Source organism: Oncorhynchus gorbuscha, linkage group LG06 (genome assembly GCF_021184085.1).
Source record: "Oncorhynchus gorbuscha isolate QuinsamMale2020 ecotype Even-year linkage group LG06, OgorEven_v1.0, whole genome shotgun sequence".
NCBI lineage: Eukaryota > Metazoa > Chordata > Actinopteri > Salmoniformes > Salmonidae > Oncorhynchus > Oncorhynchus gorbuscha.
In genome coordinates, this window is record NC_060178.1 from 17,625,360 (window position 1) to 17,649,360 (window position 24,001).

Consider the following 24,001-nt stretch of genomic DNA (forward strand, 5'->3'; position numbering starts at 1 on the left):
CCAGATCTAACATCACTGGAAAGACATGAAAATAGCTGTGCAGCAACGCTCCCATTCAAACCTGATAGAGCTTGAGAGGATCTGCAGAGAAGAATGGGAGAAACCTGCCAAATACAGGTGTGCCAAGCTTGTAGCGTCATAACCAAGATGACTCGAGGCTGTAATCGCTGCCTAAGGTGCTTCAACAAAGTACTGAGTAAAGCATCCGAATACTTACAGTACCAGTCAAAAGTTTGGACACACCAACTCATTCAAGGGTTTTTCTTATTTTTACAATTTTCTACCATTGTAGAATAATAGTGAAGACATCAAAACTATTAAATAACACATCATATGTAATCCTGTAATAACCCAAAAAGTGTTTAAGAAATCAAAATATATTTAATATTTGAGATTCTTCAAAGTAGCCACCTTTTGCCTTGATGACAGCTTTGCACACTCTTCAGGTTCTCTCAACCAGCTTCACCTGGAATGCTTTTCCAACGGTCTTGAAGGAGTTCCAACATATGCTGAACACTTGTTGGCTGCTTTTCCTTCACTCTGCGGTCCAACTCATCCCTAACCATCTCAATTGGGTTGAGGTCGAGTGATTGTGGAGGCCAGGTCATCTGATACAGCACTCCATCATTCTCCTTCTACGTCAAACAGCCCTTACACAGCCTGGATGTGCGTTGGGTCATTGTCCTGTTGAAAAACAAATTATAGTCACACTAAGCGCAAACCAGATGGGATGGAGTATCGCTGCAGAATGCTGTGGTAGCCATGCAGGTTAAGTTTGCCTTGAATTCTAAATAAATCAAAGATAATGTCACCATCACACCTCCTCCTCCGTAATTCACGGTGGGAACCACACATGCGGAGATCATCCGTTCATCTACTCTGCGTCTCACAAAGACACGACGGAACCATGACGGAACAAATCATTTGGACTCATCAGACCAAAGGACAGATTTCCACCAGTCTAATGTCCATTGCTCCTGTTTTTTGGCCCAAGCAAGTCTCTTCTTATTGGTGTCCTTTAGTAGTGGTTTCTTTGCAGCAATTCCACCATGAAAGCATGATTCACACCGTCTCCTCTGAACAGTTGATGTTGAGATGTGTCTGTTACTTGAACTCTGTGATTAAATTTATTTGGGCTAAAATTTCTGAGTCTGGTTGGTCTAATTATCTTATCCTCTGCACCAGAGGTAACTCTGGGTCTTCCTTTCCTGTGGCGGGCCTCAAGAGAGGTTTTTGATGGTTTTTGCAACTACACTTGAAGAAACTTTCAAAGTTCTTGAAATGTTCCGCATTGACTGACCTTCATGTCTTAAAGTAATGATGGACTGTCATTTCTCTTTGCTTATTTGAGCTGTTCTTACCATAATATGAACTTGGTCTTTTACCAAATAGGGCCATCTTCTGTATACCACCCCCACCTTGTCACAACACAACCTATTGGCTCAAATGCATTAAGAAGGAAAGAAATTCTACAAATGAACTTTTAACAAGGCACTCCTGTTAAATGAAATGCATTCCAGGTGACTACCTCATGAAGATGGTTGAGCTACCAAGATGATTGCACTCAGGTCTGTTCAACGCTGGCCCAACCAATCAGATTCCACTCTTCAAGATTGCTTCGATCACGTGGACTGGGATATGTTCCGCATTGCGGCTAACAACAACATTGACGAATACGCTGAGTCAGTGAGCGAGTTTATTAGAAAGTGCATCGGCGATGTCGGCCCCACAGCGTCTATTAAAACATTCCCAAACCAGAAACCGTGGATTGATGGCAGCGTTTGCGCAAAACTGAAAGCGCGAACCACTGCTTTTAATCAGGGCAAGGTGACCAGAAACATGACCGAATACAAACAGTGTAGATATTCCCTCCGCAAGGCAATCAATTGTCAGTATAGAGACAAAGTAGAATGGAAATTCAACGGCTCAGACACGAGATGTATGTGGCAGGGTCTACAGTCAATCACGGACTACAAAAGGAAAACCAGCCCCATCGCGGACCAAGATGTCTTGCCCCCAGACAGACTAAACAACTTATTTGCTCGCTTTGAGGACAATACAGTGCCATTGACACGGCCCGCTACCAAAACCTACAGGCTTTCCTTCACTGCAGCCGACGTGAGCAAAACATTTAAACGTGTTAACCCTCACAAGGCTCCAGGCCCAGACGGCATCCCCAGCCGCGTCCTCAGAGCATGCGCAGACCATCTGGCTGGTGTGTTTACGGACATGTTCAATCAATCCTTATCCCAGTCTGATGTCCCCACATGCTTCAAGAAAGGGCTGTTCCCAAGAAAGCTAAGGTAACTGAGCTAAATGACTAGCACTCACTTCCATCATCATGAAGTGCTTTGAGAGACTAGCCAAGGACCATATCACCTCCACCCTACCTGACAACCTAGACCCACTCCAATTTGCTTACTGCCCCAATAGGTCCACAGACAATGCAATCGCAATCACACTGCACACTGCCCTAATCCATCTGGACAAGAGGAATACCTATATGAGAATGCTGTTCATCGACTACAGCTCAGCATTTAACACCATAGTACCCTCCAAACTCGTCATCAAGCTCGAGACCCTGGGTCTCGACCCCGCCCTGTACAACTGGGTCCTGGACTTCCTGACGGGCCGCCCCCAGGTGGGGAGGGTAGGTAACAACATCTCCACCCCGCTGATCCTCAACACTGAGGCCCCACAAGGGTGCCTTCTCAGCCCTTTCCTGTACTCCCTGTTCGCCCACGACTGCATGGCCATTCACGCCTCCAACACAATCATCAAGTTTGCAGACGACACTACAGTGGTAGGCTTGATTACCAACAACAACGAGACGGCCTACAGGGAGGAGGTGAGGGCCCTCGGAGTGTGGTGTCAGGAAAATAACCTCACACTCAACGTCAACAAAACAAAGGAGATGATCGTGGACTTCGGGAAAGAGCAGAGGGAGCACCCCCCCCCCCCCCTATCCACATCGATGGGACAGTAGTGGAGAGGATAGACAGTTAAGTTCCTTGGCGTACACATCACGGACAAACTGAAATGGTCCAACCACACAGACAGCGTGGTAAAGAAGGCGCAGCAGCGCCTCTTCAACCTCAGGAGGCTGAAGAAATTCGGCTTGTCACCAAAAACACTCACAAACTTTTACAGATGCACAATCGAGAGCATCCGGCCGGGCTGTATCACCGCCTGGTATGGCAACTGCTCCGCCCATAACCATAAGGCTCTCCAGAGGGCAGTGGGGTCTGCACAATACATCACCGCGGGCAAATTACCTGACCTCCAGGACACCTACAACACCTGATGTCACAGGAAGGCCAAAAAGATCATCAAGGACAACAACCACCCGAGCCATTGCCTGTTCACCCTGCTATCATCCAGAAGGAGAGGTCAGTACAGGTGCATCAAAGCAGGGACCGAGAGACTGAAAAACAGCTTCTATCTCAAGGCCATCAGACTGTTAAACAGCCATCACTAACATTGAGTGGCTGCTGCCATCATACTGACTCAACTCCAGCCACTTTAATAATGGATACATTTATGTAATAAATGTATCACTCGCCACTTTAAACAATGCCACTTGATATAATGTTTACATACCCTATATTACTCATCTCATATGGATATACTGTACTCTATACCATCTACTGCATCTTGCCATCTTGATGTAATGTATCACTAGCCACTTTAAACAATGCATCTTTTATATGTTTACATACCCTACATTACTCATCTCATATGTATATACGGTACTCTATACATCTTGCCTATGCCGTTCTATACCATTCATATGTTTTTTTAATGTACATATTCTTATTAATTCCTTTACACTTGTGTGTATAAGGTAGTTGTTGTGGAATTGTTAGGTTAGATTCCTCGTTGGATATTACTGCATTGTTGGAACTAGAAGCACAAGCATTTCGCTACACTCGCATTAACATCTGCTAACCATGTGTATGTGACAAATAACATTTGATTTGATTTGAGAGAATGCCAAGTGTGCAAAGCTGTCATCAAGACTACTTTTTTGTGATGTATTGTTGTCTCTACCTTCTTGACCATGCTGTGTTGTCATGTGTTGCTCCTTTGCTATGTTGTCATGTGTTGCTGCCTTGCTATGTTGTTGTCTTAGGTCTCTCTTTATGTAGTGTTGTGTTGTCTCTCTTATTGTGATGTGTTTTGTCCTATATTTATATTTACATTGTATTATCTAATTTGTTTTAGTCTCAGGCCCCCGTCCCCGCAGAAGGCCTTTTACCTTTTGGTAGGCCGTCACTGTGAATAATAATTTGTTCTTAACTGACTTGCCTAGTTACATGAAGGTTAAATAAAATAAAATATATATATAGTTTTTAAGAATTTCAAATATTTTTATTTTATTTATTTTCTATTTCACCTTTATTTAACCAGGTAGGCTAGTTGAGAACAAGTTCTCATTTGCAACTGCGACCTGGCCAAGATAAAGCATAGCAGTGTGAACAGACAACACAGAGTTACACATGGAATAAACAATTAACAAGTCAATAACATAGTAGAAAAAAATGGGCAGTCTATATACAATGTGTGCAAAAGGCATGAGGAGGTAGGCAAATAATACAATTTTGCAGATTAACACTGGAGTGATAAATGATCAGATGGTCATGTACAGGCAATATAAAATATATTTAGATTTCTTTAACACTTTTTTGGTTACCTCATGATTCCATATGTGTTATTTCATAGTTTTGATGTATTCACTATTATTCTACAATGTAGAAAATAGTTTTAAAAAATAAAGAAAAAACCTGGAATGAGTAGATGTATCCAAACCTTTGACTGGTACTACATGTAATTGTGATATTTCTATTTTTAATTTTTAATATATTAGCAAACATTTCTAAAAACAAGTTTTTGGTTTGTCATTAAGGGTGTTTTGTGTAGTTCGATGTGGGTAGTTTGATGGGGGGAAAAATATTTAATCCATTTTAGAATAAGGCTGTAAAGTAACAAAATGTGGGGGGGGTAATCGAGGGGTCTGAATGATTTCCGATTACACTGTATACCAATCCCCCTGCCACAGAAATAAAAGGCAATACCTGCTCAGTTCCGTTCAGAATAAGTACAAGTAGCAGGCTCGGTGACCCCATCTCACATCTGCAATTTTTATAAGTTCCTGGAGGCCCTGGCCCAGGCTATTCAACAATCAAATAAATTACAACAATATCTCTCAATTCTACGGATCACCTCAACTCATTATACACCAACAATAACTTAATTTATCTAGCAATGTACTCAATGGTTTGTAGGCTTCCTTGCTCGCACACGCTTTTTCAGTTCTGCACACAAATTTTCTATAGGACTGAGGTCAGGGCTTTGTGATGGCCACTCTAATACTGTCATGTATTGTCATATATTGTCATGTCTTGTCCCTGTGCTTTCTCTTCTATTAGTTTCCCCCTGCTGGTCTTATTAGGTTTCTTTCCCTCTCTCTATCCCTCTCTCTCTCTATCGTTCCGTTCCTGCTCCCAGCTGTTCCTCATTCTCCTAACGACCTCGTTTACTCTTGCACACCTGTCCCCTATTTTGCCCTCTGATTAGGTCTCTATTTCTCTCTCGGTTTCTGCCTCTGTCCTTGTCGGATTCTTGTTTGCTGTTGCTGTGTTCTTGTTCCGTCCTGTCGTGTTTTGCCTTCATCAGATGCTGCGTGTGAGCAGGTGTCTCTGTCAGCTACGGCCCGCGCCTACCCGAAGGGACCTGCAGTGTGTTGCCGCTTATCCTGCAATTCCCCTCTACAACTAGAGGATTTCTGTTATCCCCGTTTGGACATTTCCTGTTAAGGATGGAGGATTATGTTATTTCTGTTTGGACTTAAATAAACTCAGTTTCTGTTAAGTCGCTTTTGGTTCCTCACTCACCTGCATAACAGAAGAATCCGACCAAGAATGGACCCAGCGACTACGGATCCTCGCAACTCTGCCGTCGAGATCCAGGGAGCGATGCTCGGCAGACACGAGCAGGAATTGTCTACTGCTCGGCATGCCGTTGAGAACCTGGCCGCTCAGGTCTCCGACCTCTCAAGACTGTTTCACAATCTCCGTCTCGATCCACCAGCTACTTCCCAGGCTTCCGAGTCTCCGGAACCCAGAATTAATAACCCACCGTGTTACTCTGGGCAGCCCACTGAATGCCGCTCGTTTCTCACCCAGTGTGATATTGTGTTCTCTCTCCAGCCCATCACATACTCAAGGGGTAGAGCTCGTATTGCCTACGTCATATCTCTCCTTACTGGACGGGCTCGTGAGTGGGGCACGGCAATCTGGGAGGCAAGGGCTGAGTGTACTAATGAGTATCAGAACTTTAAAGAGGAGATGATACGGGCTTCCAGGGCCCTGGCTTCCCTATGTCAAGGTGATCGATCCATAACGGATTACTCTATAGAGTTTCGCACTCTTGCTGCCTCCAGTGACTGGAACGAGCCGGCGTTGCTCGCTCGTTTTCTGAAGGGACTCCACGCTGAAGTTAAGGATGAGATTCTCTCCCGGGAGGTTCCTTCCAGCGTGGATTCTTTGATTGAACTCGCCATCCGCATAGAACGACGGGTAGATCTTCGTCACCGAGCTCGTGGAAGAGAGCTCGCGTTAACAGTGTCCCCCCTCTCCGCATCACTACCATCTCCCCCCACTGGCTCAGGTGTTGAGCCCATGCAGCTGGGGGGTATTCGCATCTCGACTAAGGAGAGGGAACGGAGAATCACCAACCGCCTCTGTCTCTATTGCGGTTCCGCTGGACATTTTGTCATTTCATGTCCAGTAAAAGCCAGAGCTCATCAGTAAGCGGAGGGCTACTGGTGAGCGCTACTACTCAGGTCTCTCCATCAAGATCCTGTACTACCTTGTCGGTCCATCTACGCTGGACCGGTTCGGCTGCTTCCTGCAGTGCCTTGATAGACTCTGGGGCTGAGGGCTGTTTTATGGACGAAGCCTGGGCTCGGGAACATGACATTCCTCTCAGACAGTTAGGGGAGCCCACGGCCATGTTCGCCTTGGATGGTAGTCCTCTCCCCAGTATATTATGTGAAACACTACCTTTAACCCTCACAGTATCTGGTAACCATAGTGAGACCATTTCTTTTTTGATTTTTCATTCACCTTTTACACCTGTTGTTTTGGGTCATCCCTGGCTAGTGTGTCATAATCCTTCTATTAATTGGTCTAGTAATTCTATCCTATCCTGGAACGTTTCTTGTCATGTGAAATGTTTAATGTCTGCTATCCCTCCTGTTTCTTCTGTCCCCTCTTCACAGGAGGTACCTGGTGATTTGACAGGGGTGCCGGAGGAATATCATGATCTGCGCACGGTCTTCAGTCGGTCCAGGGCCACCTCCCTTCCTCCTCACCGGTCGTATGATTGTAGTATTGATCTCCTTCCGGGGACCACTCCCCCCCGGGGTAGACTATACTCTCTGTCGGCTCCCGAACGTAAGGCTCTCGAAGATTATCTGTCTGTTGCTCTCAACGCCGGTACCGTTGTGCCTTCTTCCTCTCCTACCGGAGCGGAGTTTTTTTTTGTTAAGAAAAAGGACGGTACCCTGCGCCCCTGCGTGGATTATCGAGGGCTGAATGACATAACGGTTAAGAATCGTTATCCGCTTCCCCTTATGTCGTCAGCCTTCGAGATTCTGCAGGGAGCCAGGTTTTTTACTAAGTTGGACCTTCGTAACGCTTACCATCTCGTGCGCATCAGGGAGGGGGACGAGTGGAAAACGGCGTTTAACACTCCGTTAGGGCATTTTGAATACCGGGTTCTGACGTTCGGTCTCGCTAATGCTCCAGCTGTCTTTCAGGCATTAGTGAATGATGTACTGAGAGACATGCTGAACATCTTTGTTTTTGTTTACCTTGACGATATCCTGATTTTTTCACCGTCACTCCAGATTCATGTTCAGCACGTTCGACGTGTTCTCCAGCGCCTTTTAGAGAATTGTCTTTATGTGAAGGCTGAGAAGTGCGCTTTTCATGTCTCCTCCGTCACATTTCTCGGTTCTGTTATTTCCGCTGAAGGCATTCAGATGGATCCCGCTAAGGTCCATGCTGTCAGCGATTGGCCCGTCCCTAAGTCACGTGTCGAGTTGCAGCGCTTTCTCGGTTTCGCAAATTTCTATCGGCGTTTCATTCGTAATTTCGGTCAAGTGGCAGCTCCTCTCACATTCCTTACTTCTGTCACGATGTGCTTTAAGTGGTCCGTTTCCGCCCAGGGAGCTTTTGATCTCCTCAAGAAGCGTTTTACATCCGCTCCTATCCTTGTTACTCCTGACGTCACTAAACAATTCATTGTCGAGGTTGACGCGTCAGAGGTGGGCGTGGGAGCCATTCTGTCCCAGCGCTCCCATTCTGACGATAAGGTCCATCCTTGCGCGTATTTTTCTCATCGCCTGTCGCCGTCGGAACGTAACTATGATGTGGGAAACCGCGAACTGCTCGCCATCCGCTTAGCCCTAGGCGAATGGCGACAGTGGTTGGAGGGGGCGACCGTTCCTTTTGTCGTTTGGACTGACCATAAGAATCTTGAGTACATCCGTTCTGCCAAACGACTCAATGCGCGTCAGGCTCGTTGGGCGTTGTTTTTCGCTCGTTTCGAGTTTGTGATTTCTTATCGTCCGGGCACTAAGAACACCAAGCCTGATGCTTTATCCCATCTCTTCAGTTCTTCTGTAGCCTCTACCGACCCCGAGGGGATTCTCCCTGAGGGGCGTGTTGTCGGGTTGACTGTCTGGGGAATTGAGAGACAGGTAAAGCAAGCACTCACTCACACTCCGTCGCCGCGCGCTTGTCCTAGTAACCTTCTTTTCGTTCCCGTTTCTACTCGTCTGGCCGTTCTTCAGTGGGCTCACTCTGCCAAGTTAGCTGTCCACCCCGGCGTTCGGGGCACGCTTGCTTCTATTCGCCAGCGGTTTTGGTGGCCTACTCAGGAGCGTGACACGCGCCATTTCGTGGCTGCTTGTTCGGACTGCGCGCAGACTAAGTCAGGTAACTCTCCTCCTGCCGGTCGTCTCAGACCGCTTTCCATTCCCTCTCGACCATGGTCTCACATCGCCTTAGACTTTATTACCGGGCTGCCTTTGTCAGCGGGGAAGACTGTTATTCTAACGGTTGTCGATAGGTTCTCTAAGGCGGCTCGTTTTATTCCCCTCGCTAAGCTTCCTTCCGCTAAAGAGACGGCACAAATCATCATTGAGAATGTGTTCAGAATTCATGGCCTTCCGTTAGACGCCGTTTCGGACAGAGGTCCGCAATTCACGTCTCAGTTTTGGAGGGAGTTTTGTCGTTTGATTGGGGCTTCCGTCAGTCTCTCTTCCGGTTTTCATCCCCAGTCTAACGGTCAAGCAGAACGGGCCAATCAGACTATTGGTCGCATCTTACGCAGTCTTTCCTTTCGAAACCCTGCGTCTTGGGCAGAACAGCTCCCCTGGACGGAATACGCTCACAACTCGCTTCCTTCATCTGCGACCGGGCTATCTCCTTTTCAGAGTAGCCTTGGGTACCAGCCCCCTCTGTTCTCGTCCCAGCTCGCCGAGTCCAGCGTTCCCTCCGCTCAGGCTTTTGTCCAACGTTGTGAGCGCACCTGGAAGAGGGTCAGGTCTGCACTTTGCCGTTATAGGGCGCAGACTGTGAGAGCCGCCAATAAGCGTAGGACTAAGAGTCCTAGGTATTGTCGCAGTCAGAGAGTATGGCTCTCCACTCGTAACCTTCCCCTTACGACAGCTTCTCGCAAATTGACCCCGCGGTTCATTGGTCCGTTCCGTATTTCTCAGGTCGTTAATCCTGTCGCAGTGCGACTTTGTGGGCTATACTTCTTCCGCGACATCTTCGTCGCGTCCACCCAGTCTTCCATGTCTCCTGTGTCAAGCCTTTTCTTCGCGCCCCTGGCCATGTTCGTCTCCCCCCATGTCCTTGTCGAGGGCGCACCTATCTACAGGGTCCGGAAGATTATGGACATGCGTTCTCGGGGACGTGGTCACCAGTACTTAGTGGATCGGGAGGGGACTACGGTCCTGAGGAGAGGAGTTGGGTTCCATCTCGGGACGTGCTGGACCGTTCGTTGATCGATGATTTCCTCCGTTGCCGCCAGGGTTCCTCCTCGAGTGCGCCAGGAGGCGCTCGGTGAGTGGGGGGGTACTGTCATGTATTGTCATATATTGTCATGTCTTGTCCCTGTGCTTTCTCTTCTATTCGTTTCCCCCTGCTGGTCTTATTAGGTTTCTTTCCCTCTCTCTATCCCTCTCTCTCTCTATCGTTCCGTTCCTGCTCCCAGCTGTTCCTCATTCTCCTAACGACCTCGTTTACTCTTTCACACCTGTCCCCTATTTTTCCCTCTGATTAGGTCTCTATTTCTCTCTCGGTTTCTGCCTCTGTCCTTGTCGGATTCTTGTTTGCTGTTGCTGTGTTCTTGTTCCGTCCTGTCGTGTTTTGCCTTCATCAGATGCTGCGTGTGAGCAGGTGTCTCTGTCAGCTACGGCCCGCGCCTACCCGAAGGGACCTGCAGTCTGTTGCCGCTTATCCTGCAATTCCCCTCTACAACTAGAGGATTTCTGTTATCCCCGTTTGGACATTTCCTGTTAAGGATTGAGGATTATGTTATTTCTGTTTGGACTTAAATAAACTCAGTTTCTGTTAAGTCGCTTTTGGGTCCTCACTCACCTGCATAACAAATACCTTAACTTTGTTGTCTTTAAGCCATTTTGCCACAAATTTGGAAGTATGCTTGGGGTCATTGTCCATTTGGAAAACCCATTTGCGACCAAGTTTTAACTTCCTGACTGATGACTTGAGATGTTGCTTCAATATATCCGCATAATTTTCCTGCATCATGATGCCATCTATTTTATGAAGTGCACCAGTCCCTCCTGCAGCACAGCACCCCCACAACATGATGCTGCCACCCCTGTGCTTCACTGTTGGGATGTTGTTCTTCGGTTGCAAGCCTCCCCCTTTTTCCTCCAAACAAAATAATGATCATTATCAAAATAGATTTTAGAGTTTGAGTTTCTTCAAATAGCCACCCTTTGCCTTGATGACAGCTTTGCATACTCTTGGCATTCTCTCAACCAGTTTCACCTGGAATGCTTTTCCAACAGTCTTGACGGAATTCCCACATATACTAAGCACTTGTTGGCTACTTTTCCTTCACTCTGCGGTCCGACTCATCCCAAACCATCTCAATTTGGTTGAGGTCGGTGGATTGTGGAGGCCAGGTCATCTGATGCAGCACTCCATCACTCTCCTTGGTAAAATAGCCCTTACACAGCCTGGAGGTGTGTTGGGTCATTGTCCTGTTGAAAAAAAGATGATAGTTCCACTAGGCCCAAACCAGATGGGATGGAGTATCGCTGCAGAATGCTATGGTAGCCATGCTGGTTAAATGTGCATTAAATTCTAAATAAATCACATAGTGTCACCAGCAAAGCACCCCCACACCATACCACCTCCTCCATGCTTTACGGTTGGAAATCCACATCTAGTTATCATCCGCTCTTCCACACCTTGTCTCAGAAAGACACGGCAGTGGGAACTAAAAATCTCCAATTTGTACTCTACACCAAAGGACAAATTTCCCAAGCAAGTCTCTTCTTCTTATTGGTGTCCTTTAGTAGTGGTTTCTTTGCAGCAATTCAACCATGAAGGCCTGATTCACACAGTCTTATCTGAACAGTTGATGTTGAGATGTGTCTGTTGAACCCTGAAGCATTTATTTGGGCTGCAATTTTTGAGGCTGGTAAGTCAAATGAACTTATATTCTGCAGCAGAGGTAACTCTGGGTCTTCGATTCCCGTGGCAGTACTCATGAGAGCCAGTTTCATCATAGCACTTGATGGTTTTTGCAACTGCACTTGAAGAAACTTACAAAGTTCTTGAAATATTCCTGACCATCTCTTAAAGTAGTGATGGACTGTCGTTTCTCTTTGCTTATTTGAGCTGTTCTTGCCATAATATGGACATGGTCTTTTACCAAATAGGGCTATCTTCTGTATCTTCCTTGTCACAACACAACTGATAGGTTCAAACGCATTAAGAAGGAAATAAATTCCACAAATTCATTTTTAACAAGGCACACACGTTAATTGAAATGCATTCCTGGTTGAGAGAATGCCAAGAGTGTTCAAAGCTGTCATTAAGGCAAAGGGTGGCTACTTGAAGAATCTCAAATATAAAATATATTTTGATTTGTTTATCTCTTTTTCGGTTACTGTCACGCCCTGATCTGTTTCAGCTGTTCCTGTGATTGTCTCCACCCCCTCCAGGTGTTGCTTATTTCCCCCATTGTATTTATCAATTTCTCTCTGTGCCAGTTCGTCTTATATGTTAGTCAAGTCAACCAGCGTGTTTTTCCTGTTCTCCTTTTGCTATTCTCTTTTTGATAGTCTTCCCGGTTTTGACCCTTGCCAGTTTCTGGACACTGTACCCATCTATCTGCCTGACCATTCTGCCTGCCATTGACCATGAGCCTTTCTGCCACTCTGTACCTCCTGGACTCGGATCTGGTTTGACCTTTTGCCTGTCCACGACCATTCTCTTGCCTACTCCTTTTGGATTATTAAACATTGTAACATGCTGACCAGACCGGACATATCGCGTGTGCGAGCGTCACAAAATACATTTTGAAATCCATGTTATTCAATTATTCCACCCACACAGCTCGCACGCGCCAACGAGCGTCTGCGACGCCAAGGGCTAAAATAGAAGACATTCCTATTTCTGACACAGATCGCGCTGAAAGTCCTGCCTCTCCCATCTCCTCATTGGTTTATAGAAGCAGGTACCCACGTGCCATCTCCTCAATGGTTATACCCACGTGGGTGATTGAAAGACGAACTTTGTTGCCGATTGTCGTGGTAATACAATTAAAATTTAGCCCGGAAGGAGGAGAGATGACTAGAAAAGATTCGGTTGGCCGTTTTATGTGTGGATGAATTGTCGGAGTAGAGGTCCTTGTGCATTTCAGGTAAAATAACAACTCAATGTTTATATCCCAGGACCATTTATAAACTCAATGTTTATATCCCAGGCTAGCAACAGCAAGCTAGCTAAATAGGACAAATTAACGTAAGCTAGCAAGTGCAAGCTAACTAGCTAAATTGCCATACATGTTTAATGCTTTTCGACCTGTCCCCAAATTAATGTCATTGGTTCAGAGTTTGTTTTGATATTTACATTTTTTATATTTTAATATTTTACATTGCAGAGTAATAGTGAAGAAATCAAAACTATGAAATAACTCATGGAATCATGTAGAAACCAAAAAAGTGTTAAACAAATCTAAATATATTTTATTTTTGAGATTCTTCAAATAGCCACCCTTTGCCTTGATGTCAGCTTTGCACACTCTTGGCGTGTCGTGATCTGCATGTCGTGATCGTGTTTGATGTGCGGGGGCAAAATAAATTTATGCACGATGGCGCACGCCCGCAGCCGGTTTGGGTTCCGTGTAGGACTCCAACCATCTGCCTCCTGTGTCTGCAGCTGGGTCTCGGCTTGTGCCTTGATAGGTTACTACATGATTCCATATGTGTTATTTCATAGTTTTGATGTCTTCACTACTATTTGACAATGTAGAAAATAGCAAAAATAAAGAAACCCTTGAATGAGTAGGTGTTCTAAAACATTTGACCTGTAGTGTATACAGTGCATTTGTAAAGTGTTCAGACCCCTTGACTTTTTTCACATTTTGTTATGTTACAGCCTTATTCTAAAATGGATGAAATCGTTTTTCCCCCTCATCATTCTACACACAATACCCCATAATGACAAGGCAAAAACAGGTTTTTAGAATGTTTGCCTATTTATTTATTTTGAAGTATTCAGACTCTTTACTCAGTACTTTGTTGAAGCACCTTTGGCATCGATTATGGCCTCAATTCTCCTTGGGTATGGCACTACAAGCTTGGCAAACCTGTATTCTTCTCTCCAGATCCTCTCACTCGTCAAATATTTCTAGGGACTGGCAACTTTACAGATTAGTTGCGGTCATTCTCTGGCACGGCCTTAGTTTGAAAGACAACATCCTCCTGGTTTTCCCATGCCATGTTCTGCTCTCTTGACCAGACAAGGTTTTATTTGTTAATGATCCAGCTCTATAACATTCTTGGTAATATTGCGCTAGCTCCCAAGGGGTTGGAGGACAACCCTACATCACTCCCAAAGCACCACTCCTCCTAATCAAAGTATAATAATCACTTTCATATTAGTATTACTCGCTCAACTAACGAAGTGAATCATTTATCGTCCAAGTTATATGTACTGGAACACAGTTCTACAGTAACTATAGTAACCTTGGGGAATACACAAGAGGTGTGACTGTGAGGTGTTCTATTTCTGACAAGCAGAGGTCAGAGGAGTGCTGGGTCAGTCAGTCTATAGGGTCATTGTGTCAACCACTGTCCACACACACTGTGGGGCTTTTCCACTTCCCACAGATGTGATGGTCGGGATGTATGCGTGTGTGTTTGTGTGTGCGTACCTGTGGGTCGGACAGGCGGCTCAGGTCTGGGTAGAGGTAGAATTTGATTCCTATGAAGGCTCCCGGTAGGGTGACCCCTCTGATGAGCAGGATACACAGCATGATGTAGGGGGAAGGTGGCTGTAAAATACACCACCTGAGGGAACAGGGTTAGGGTTGTACTGTACATACACACGGCTACGGTATGCACAGTGCAAAACAGTACAGCACCAAGAATCACAGATAGCAATGTACAACACAGTGGGTTAAGCAGGTGTCTATTCATAATAAGAAGCAAAAGAGTCATTGAATGGTCTCTACCACACACTCTGAGCTATCTAGAACGTAAAAGGGTTTTTCTGCTGTCAACATAGGGAGAACCCTTTTTGGTTCCAGGTAGAACCTTCTGTAGAAAGGGTTCTACCTGGAACCAAAAAGGGTTCTCCTATGGGGACAGCCAAATAACTATTTTGGAACCCTTTTTTCTAAGAGTGTAGTCATCTCAGCTACTGTATCACGTTATCTGCCAGACCTCAACCGGACCACATACCTAGAGTACTTGGCTGTCCAAAGGTGTTAAGCAACGTTGAGAAATGCGTATAAATACTTAGAATATGTCCTGAACAAGTGATCAGACCAGGTGCAACTCTTGGTCCTATTCATTGCCAGTGAATATGCTATTGACTTTTTCAAATGTAAGAGCCTTTCCGGTACCGTTCTATATACCGGTGCTGTTAAGTGGAATAAACTACCACAACAACTTAAAGCTATACTGACCAAAACCTATTTTTAAACGTCTGTCAAAAGCTTTCTGATGACTGAACGGTAGAACCATTTTCATGTCTGTTTCTATATCATGTATTGCACCATGCACTTTAAGGGACCACAATAGAAATAAATCATTGTATTTCTTAAACTGCCAAATAAAATCACTCAATCAATCAGGATAGGGCTCAGAGGTTCTTCCTGGCCTGTATTAGGGAGGCTCACAGAGACAGAATGTAGAGTACCTTGCCAGTGGACTTGACTCCCTTCCAGATACAGAAGTAAACCAGTATCCAGGCTATGGCCAGACACAGAACCAGGTCCCAGTTGAGAGATCCTATATTGTCTATGCCAGAGGAGATACGCAGAACCCTTCGCCTACAAAATCCCAAACACACAAGGGAACAGATAACGTGAGATAACTATAATAATAATAATAATAATAATATATGCCATTTAGCAGACGCTTTTATCCAAAGCGACTTACAGTCATGTGTGCGTGCATACATATGTGATTGCTATTTACAGATAACCAAACATGATTAGTAAGCTCTGAAATTACAGAGCAAACATGTACATTATGGAGGTATCTGTAAGGACACCACAGCCCTTAAAAATCACCCATAAAGAAGACTATCTTCAAGCCATCGTGTTTTTGTATTCAGCAGTGCAACACCAGTTGGCAAGACAACGGCCAGTTGGCTGAGGAATAAACAGTAGGCCACCCAGGCTCCTTAAGGAGATGGAGAAACAATAGACTCTTAGTACTTACTCCCAGAACTCAATGACAGGAGACGTGGCGTTCAGACGTGGCTGATTAAACGAGTCGTTCCTCCTCTGGAACTCCATGCAAGAATCTTGAGAACAGAAATGCACAACAAGTTTGCACAAGCTCAGTGAGGACACCAGCTATATGGTTTCTCTTGGGAACCCAACCATATTCTAATGTTAGGTAAGACTTACACAGGACACCACCAACTGCTGATATAAAAAGGCCTTTATAAATACATTTGATTAATAATTGAGTGTAGTCCTGTATGTTTCTACTCAACCTCTCTCTGTATATGGTGGCATACTGGAGTTTTCCTCATTCGACCGTGTCTCGAGGGCAGAAACAATGTGAATGTTTAGGCAATAAATACGATTGGTTCAGTTAATGTAATCTCAATTGGTTAGGGTTAGGGGTTGGGTAACATTTGAACCAGCAACATTTCCATGGAGCCATTTCCTCCAATCAATCATATTCCTTCTGCCCTTGAGGAAGAGCTTTGACAAGATTGAATAAGGAAAACGTCCACTGAGCCTATGGTGGATCTCTGACCTGTGTTCCATGTGTTGTTGCAGGAGGCCCAGGGCAGGTCCCAGGTGAAGGAGTAGGACAGGTAGAAGATGGCCCAGGCCAGGACTATGATGTAATAGAAGTTCAACAGAGCCACGATGACTTGTGTGGCATAGCCCACTCCTGCAGCGGGGACCAAGGACAAGTGGAGTATTGTGGTTGGCTATGACAATGCCTTTCAATGTTGAATACAACAACACGCATGAAAACCATGTCTTCATTCACATTGCCGACTCCACCATTTCCCATCCGGTAGCCTCTCTGGCTCCTGTGTGAATGTCTACAGTTATATTGTCCTTATTAGGGGCCAATTGAATGATGAAAGCATTGGATACTTGGAAGTGTGCCAGTGTCAGAGGCATGCCAACCATTACATCAACCCCCTCCTACTACATACTGGCAGACAAGCATGCACAAACACACACGCACTAAGCAAAAAGTTCTCAAAATGTCTCTCTTATTCAATTCCGTTATGCAGACAAGTAGTAGACATGGCTGTAGATAGAGGTAAAATCCACAAAAAAACTATATTTGGGTATTTTTTTATAATTAGTCCACTGTTGATATAGTCCCAAAATGTTTTGCCCTTTCAAGAAGGAACGTGATCGTTTTTGAGCGGATTTTTCCCTTTAATCCTGTCCTTGAAACACATTCAAATGCAGTGCACATTAAACTAAATATAGTTCTGACAAAATGTTTTGTAACTGTAATCTAACCAAAAAGCCAGTAGTTTCACAGGAACATCCAGATGAGCAAATCCGTGAAGAAAGACATTGCTTCATAGACCGTAGACATTAGTGGAGGATCACCTTCAAACAGTGGAGTGATCTTCCTCCAACAGGTGACACCTCCCTCGCTGGTGTACTGTCCTAGAGCTGTCTCCAGGAAGAATACTGGGATCCCACACGTGAAGAGGAAGATCAGGTAGGGGATGAAGAAAGCACCTGTTGGGAGGAGAAGGGGAGAGGAGAGAAGTTATCAAGGTGTCGACTCGAGCACTAGAACACCATTTTGATATGAGGTCAGATGACATATGCAATCAACAAGGATGATGCTTTTTGAGGCAACATTTGAAGGTTGGATGTCATAAAGGTACTCTCAAATGCTATGGCTTGATTTGGCCAGTTTTAAAGACAGCATCCCACGTTTCCTTTGCCAGGTAGGATATCCACAGATCTTGCAGCACAACTTCCGTTACAATTAATGGTGAACGGAAGACCCCCATTTGGAGAACCTTCTCCAGAAGAATGAGGAGTAACTTTGTGAACTGTGTGTATTAAGTTGATTTATTTTCCAAATGATTTGGCAATGTTGATCAAATTACTGTCATTTGTATAATAATGTAAATCATTTGGACAATGGCGAGCTTGCTGTTACAATGCTATTACGATAACATTTTACCAAGATATGAGAAATGGGGGTTAGACATAATACATCAATTATTGTTTTTGGATAAAATGATACATTATCTTCACCCTAAAGTTCTACAGATATAAAAACAATGACGTTTAAGAAACCCAGAACTACCTGTCATTCTGAAAAGCTGGTTTTAATTGGTACCTCCATAATATTGTGGGATATAATACATTCCAAACAGGAGTGTGTTGTTTGCTACTGTTGTACTGCATGATTGATATGTTTTATGTGTCTGGGCTTGGCAGGCGGCACAGAAGCCCTTCATAACTGTTTCTAGCATTAAAACACAATCTACTCAAAGGCTCCAGTGCCATTTAAGTTCATAACAACAGGCTTTGGGTCAGTTAAAGGTAATATAGTGGGTAGACTTACATTTCTTTAATGATATGGATGTGACATCAGTCACAGCTGTCCTGATCAATAGTACTGAAGGACAATTATGAACCGATATGAACAAAGGGATGTGACATGTTGTCATTGAGCACTGTGATGGTATCCCTTCCCTGCACTAAATGACCTAGTGGCCTCATGGGTGGAATGATATTAATATTTTTCATAATTACATTATTAATAATTACATTATTAAAGAATATATATAAAAAAAGACCAAAAATCTGGTCTTACTATTTGAAACAGTTTTGTTATATTTCAGTCTTCTGTGATGTATATAAAGTGTAATATTGGAATGCAAACTCAACATCGAATACATTTCAACTCTATATCTGACATGGTACATGTGTCTTCTTTTCTTTTAGCCCATAACCATGTGTGTGAGGTATATATACTTTTGTTTCAAAATATATGTGTTTAAGACTCCCAAGAAACACTCTGAGTGACCTAGATTTAGCCCAATGCAGTAAAAGGTTAACACCTACCCCCTCCGTTCTTGTAGCACAGGTAAGGGAAACGCCACACATTTCCCAGTCCTATGATCTCCCCGGCGACAGACAGGACAAACTCCACCTTGTTTCCCCACTGACCCCTTTCCTTCATCTTCTCATCACTCTGTGGCACAATGTCCAGGGGCCGACTGTGGTCGTTGGAGGGGTCCATCTTGGGCAGGCTCTCCATGTCGCCTGAAGAAGCAACACATTAGAGTGAGTGGAGGAGAGGTGAGACACTAGGAGGGAGAGTAACACTACTGTACATAATTATATAGGCTAACCCTACAGCCTACAGTCTTTTATTTACTGTGTAGTGGTATAGAGCAGTGAAGGGGTTTCTCCTGTAGTATCTGTATACCTTTATCACACCACTCCCAGATCAACTGGCTCATCTTAAAGCAAACACAGCTTTACAGTCCTTAAGTCTCCCTAGGGACTATCTCCTGGAAATGAACAATGGGAGGAGTGCAAGCCTCAAGGAGATGGGGGTTATAGGGGCCCTTCAGTTGTGCATACATCCCCTTTGAGTGTTTGGAACAAAGGTCAAGCAGCAAGAGGTGTGAGAGAAGGAAGAATTTCAAGGCATTCTGTATTTCTCACACACAATTTACCGCAAGCAAGAAAGAGTCAAACATTGACAAAACATTAATAACACCTGCTCTTTCAATGACATTGACTGACCAGGTGAATCCAGGTGAAAGCTATGATCCCCTTATTGATGTCACTTGTTAAATCCACTTCAATCAGAATGATTTTTAAGCCTTGAGACAGAATATTGAGACATGGATTGTGTATGTGTGCCATTCAGAGGGTTAATGGGCAAGACAAAAGATGTAAGTGTCTGAACGGGATATGGAAGTAGGTGCAAGGTGCAGTGGTTTGAGTGTGTCAAGAACTGCAACGCTGTTGGGTTTTTCACACTCAACAGTTTCCTGTGTGTATCAAGAATGGTCCAACATCCAAAGAACATGTAGCCAACTTGACACAACTGTGGGAAGCATTGGAGTCAACATGGGCCAGCATCCCTGTGCAACTCAATATTAGGAAGGTGTTCTTAATGTTTTGTACCCTCTGTCCCTCCCTGTCTAGAAGGGGTCCAGTCACTGAAAATTGGGTCTTACGTGACGGCTTCTTTGAGCTTCACAACTCATGGCCGGACGGTGTTTAGGTCCAGTGATGCTGAAAGAGGAAACAGACAGCTCACTGACCGTGCTCACTGCTGTCATATCTCATTAACAAGGCCTCTCCTCACCCTCCCTCTCCCTCTCCCTCTCTGTTTCTTTCTCTTTCACTCCCTCTCTCTCTTTCTCTCTTCTTCCCTCTCGCTCTCTCTCTCCCTCACTCTATCTCTCTCTGACCCCCCTGTCTCCCTCTCTCAACTTGGTTAGTCCAGTAGCCCCTCCCGTCACAGATCAAACAAAACAAATTAATGTTCGGCCTGCGGGAGAGGACTGTTCCAAGAGTCCTCCCCCCCTTAACCCAAAACACCAGGGCCATTCTGACCTGGCTCTCCTGGGTCTAATAAGATGGCTGTTTTCTCGGCAGAGAGAGTTGAATTTAGGTCTGCAACAATAGGAGAGATGGCAACCCCGATGTGCCATAAGCTTTGGGTATGTGCTCTTAGCTCAGCCTATCACTGGCAGAGCAGGGCAGGGTGGATGGGATGGAGGGGAGAGATGAGCCAATATCTTCTGAGTCTGGGCCAAATTGTGGCCAGCGGTAAAAAATAGAGCCCCTTGTTTTCAGAAGGTATTTGGTGGGAATGAAGGCTTGGCATCATAAAGAACTGGAGCCTCTTATTGGCAAGGGGCTTCTTTGTGCTGCTGGGATGGCATAGAGAGGAGATCTCCAGGCTGCCAGGGAGCCTGATCACACTTTACCTTGGTTTTTCACAGGCTCAGTATGGGCCACGGGAGCAGCATGACCCACAAGCCAAATTCCTCCACACTGAGACCTCTCCAGACTCCAGTCCAGGGGCGCAGGCCCCAATTATTTTTTTTACTAGGTGAGAATAAATATTTGCCTAATTTCTAGTAACAGGACAGCTGCTTTGCAGATAGGTGTTTATACAGAAGCTAGGGGGCTGTCTGAAATTAAGGCCAAGACTGAGGAGAACTGAGCACGCCAAGCCTCAAGCATTCCCCTCTCTCATAAAGCCTCACGCAAAGCCACTGGGCCAGCATTCACCTCTCTCATAAAGTCTCAAGCCAAGTCACTGGGCCAGCATTCACCTCTCTCATAAAGTCTCAAGCCAAGTCACTGGGCCAGCATTCACCTCTCTCATAAAGTCTCAAGCCAAGTCACTGGGCCAGCATTCACCTCTCTCATAAAGTCTCAAGCCAAGTCACTGGGCCAGCATTCACCTCTCTCATAAAGTCTCAAGCCAAGTCACTGGGCCAGCATTCACCTCTCTCATAAAGTCTCAAGCCAAGTCACTGGGCCAGCATTCACCTCTCTCATAAAGTCTCAAGCCAAGTCACTGGGCCAGCATTCACCTCTCTCATAAAGTCTCAAGCCAAGTCACTGGGCCAGCATTCACCTCTCTCATAAAGTCTCAAGCCAAGTCACTGGGCCAGCATTCACCTCTCTCATAAAGTCTCAAGCCAAGTCACTGGGCCAGCATTCACCTCTCTCATAAAGTCTCAAGCCAAGTCACTGGGCCAGCATTCACCTCTCTCATAAAGTCTCAAGCCAAGTCACTGGGCCAGCATTCACCTCTCTCATAAAAGACTGCACTTCAACAGACTCACTGACTGACTACAGTGGGTAGCCTACTGGATATCACTCTCTCTGTCAGCCTACTGGATATCACTCTCTCTGTCAGCCTACTGGATATGACTCTTTCTGTCAGCCTACTGGATATCACTCTTTCTGTCAGCCTACTGGATATCACTCTCTCTCTGTCAGCCTACTGGATATGACTCTTTCTGTCAGCCTACTGGATATCACTCTTTCTGTCAGCCTACTGGATATCACTATTTCTGTCAGCCTACTGGATATCACTCTTTCTGTCAGCCTACTGGATATCACTCTTTCTGTTAGCCTACTGGATATCACTCTTTCTGTCAGCCTACTGGATATCACTCTTTCTGTCAGCCTACTGGATATCACTCTTTCTGTCAGCCTACTGGATATCACTCTTTCTGTCAGCCTACTGTATATCACTCTCTCTGTCAGCCTACTGGATATCACTCTTTCTGTCAGCCTACTGGATTTCACTCTCTCTGTCATTTTACTGGATATCACTCTTTCTGTCAGCCTACTGGATATCACTCTTTCTGTCAGCCTACTGAATTTCACTCTCTCTGTCATTTTACTGGATATCACTCTTTCTGTCAGCCTACTGGATATCACTCTCTCTGTCAGCCTACTGGATATCACTCTTTCTGTCAGCCTACTGGATTTCACTCTCTCTGTCATTTTACTGGATATCACTCTTTCTGTCAGCCTACTGGATATCACTCTTTCTGTCAGCCTACTGGATATCACTCTTTCTGTCAGCCTACTGGATATCACTCTTTTTGTTAGCCGACTAGATATCACTCTTTCTGTCAGCCTACTGGGTATCACTCTTTCTGTCAGCCTACTGGATATCACTCTTTCTGTCAGCCTATGGGTATCACTCTTTCTGTCAACCTACTGGATATCACTCTTTCTGTCAGCCTACTGGGTATCACTCTTGCTGTCAACCTACTGGATATCACTCTCTCTGTCAGCCTAATGGATATCACTCTTTCTGTCTGACTACTGGATATCACTCTTTCTGTCAGCCTACTGGATATCGCTCTTTCTGTTAGCCTACTGGATATCACTCTTTCTGTCAGCCTACTGGGTATCACTCTTTCTGTCAGCCTACTGGATATCACTCTTTCTGTCAGCCTATGGGTATCACTCTTTCTGTCAACCTACTGGATATCACTCTTTCTGTCAGCCTACTGGGTATCACTCTTTCTGTCAACCTACTGGATATCACTCTTTCTGTCAACCTACTGGGTATCACTCTTGCTGTCAGCCTACTGGATATCACTCTCTCTGTCAGCCTACTGGATATCACTCTTTCTGTCAGCCTACTGGGTATCACTCTCTTTGTCAGCCTACTGGATATCACTCTTTCTATCAGCCTACTGGGTATCACTCTTTCTGTCAGCCTACTGGATATCACTCTTTCTGTCAGCCTACTGGATATCACTCTTTCTGTCAGCCTACTGGATATCACTCTTTCTGTCAGCCTGCTGGATATCACTCTTTCTGTCAGCCTATGGGTATCACTCTTTCTGTCAGCTTACTGGATATCACTCTTTCTGTCAGCCTACTGGGTATCACTCTCTCTGTCAGCCTACTGGATATCACTCTTTCTGTCAGCCTACTGGATATCACTCTTTCTGTCAGCCTACTGGGTATCACTCTCTTTGTCAGCCTACTGGATATCACTCTTTCTGTCAGCCTAATGGATATCACTCTTTCTGTCTGACTACTGGATATCACTCTTTCTGTCAGCCTACTGGGTATCACTCTCTCTGTCAGCCTAATGGATATCACTCTTTCTGTCTGACTACTGGATATCACTCTTTCTGTCTGAATACTGGATATCAATATTTCTGACTACCAGTGGTGGAAAAAGTACCCAGTTGTCATACTTGAGTAAAAGTAAAGATACCTTAATAGAAAATGACTCAAGTAAAAGTGAATGTCCCCCAGTAAAATACTACTTGAGCAAAAGTTTCAACGTATTTGGTTTTAAACCAATTTCAGTGTCAAAAGTAAATTTAATTGATAAAGTATACTTAAGCATCAAAAGTAAAAGTATAAATACTTTCAAATTCCTTATGTTAAGCAAACCAGACGGCAGAATTTTCTTGTTTTAAAAATGTACGGATAGTCAGGCAATTTCACTTTTCTACTCTTTTCCCAGAAAACCCAGGGGTTATTATTTGACTGTGTACGTATATGTTTGTGTTCATGTTGTGTTCCTATGTGTGAGAATCTATGTGTGGGTTTGAATGCGTGTGTGTTCATGTCTGTTTAATCATGTGCTGTTCCTACTGCAGGTGTGGATTGATGGTGGCCCTCAGATCTTTTTCACCCACGCTGCCATCTTGGGAAATGTTTTCCATAAGATTTGCTT

The 24,001-nt window shown here is 44.8% G+C and overlaps 1 protein-coding gene across 1 annotated transcript in view; it reads right to left on the minus strand.

Annotated features, from left to right (window-relative positions):
- Positions 1-24,001, minus strand: part of LOC124037638 (sodium- and chloride-dependent GABA transporter 2-like) — a 66,598-nt gene that overhangs the window by 38,684 nt on the left and 3,913 nt on the right. Inside the window, 7 exon segments of the mRNA XM_046352558.1 lie at positions 14,494-14,604; positions 14,606-14,629; positions 15,483-15,615; positions 16,010-16,094; positions 16,559-16,699; positions 17,386-17,520; positions 18,868-19,068. Coding sequence (XP_046208514.1) covers positions 14,494-14,604; positions 14,606-14,629; positions 15,483-15,615; positions 16,010-16,094; positions 16,559-16,699; positions 17,386-17,520; positions 18,868-19,068 — 830 coding nt within the window.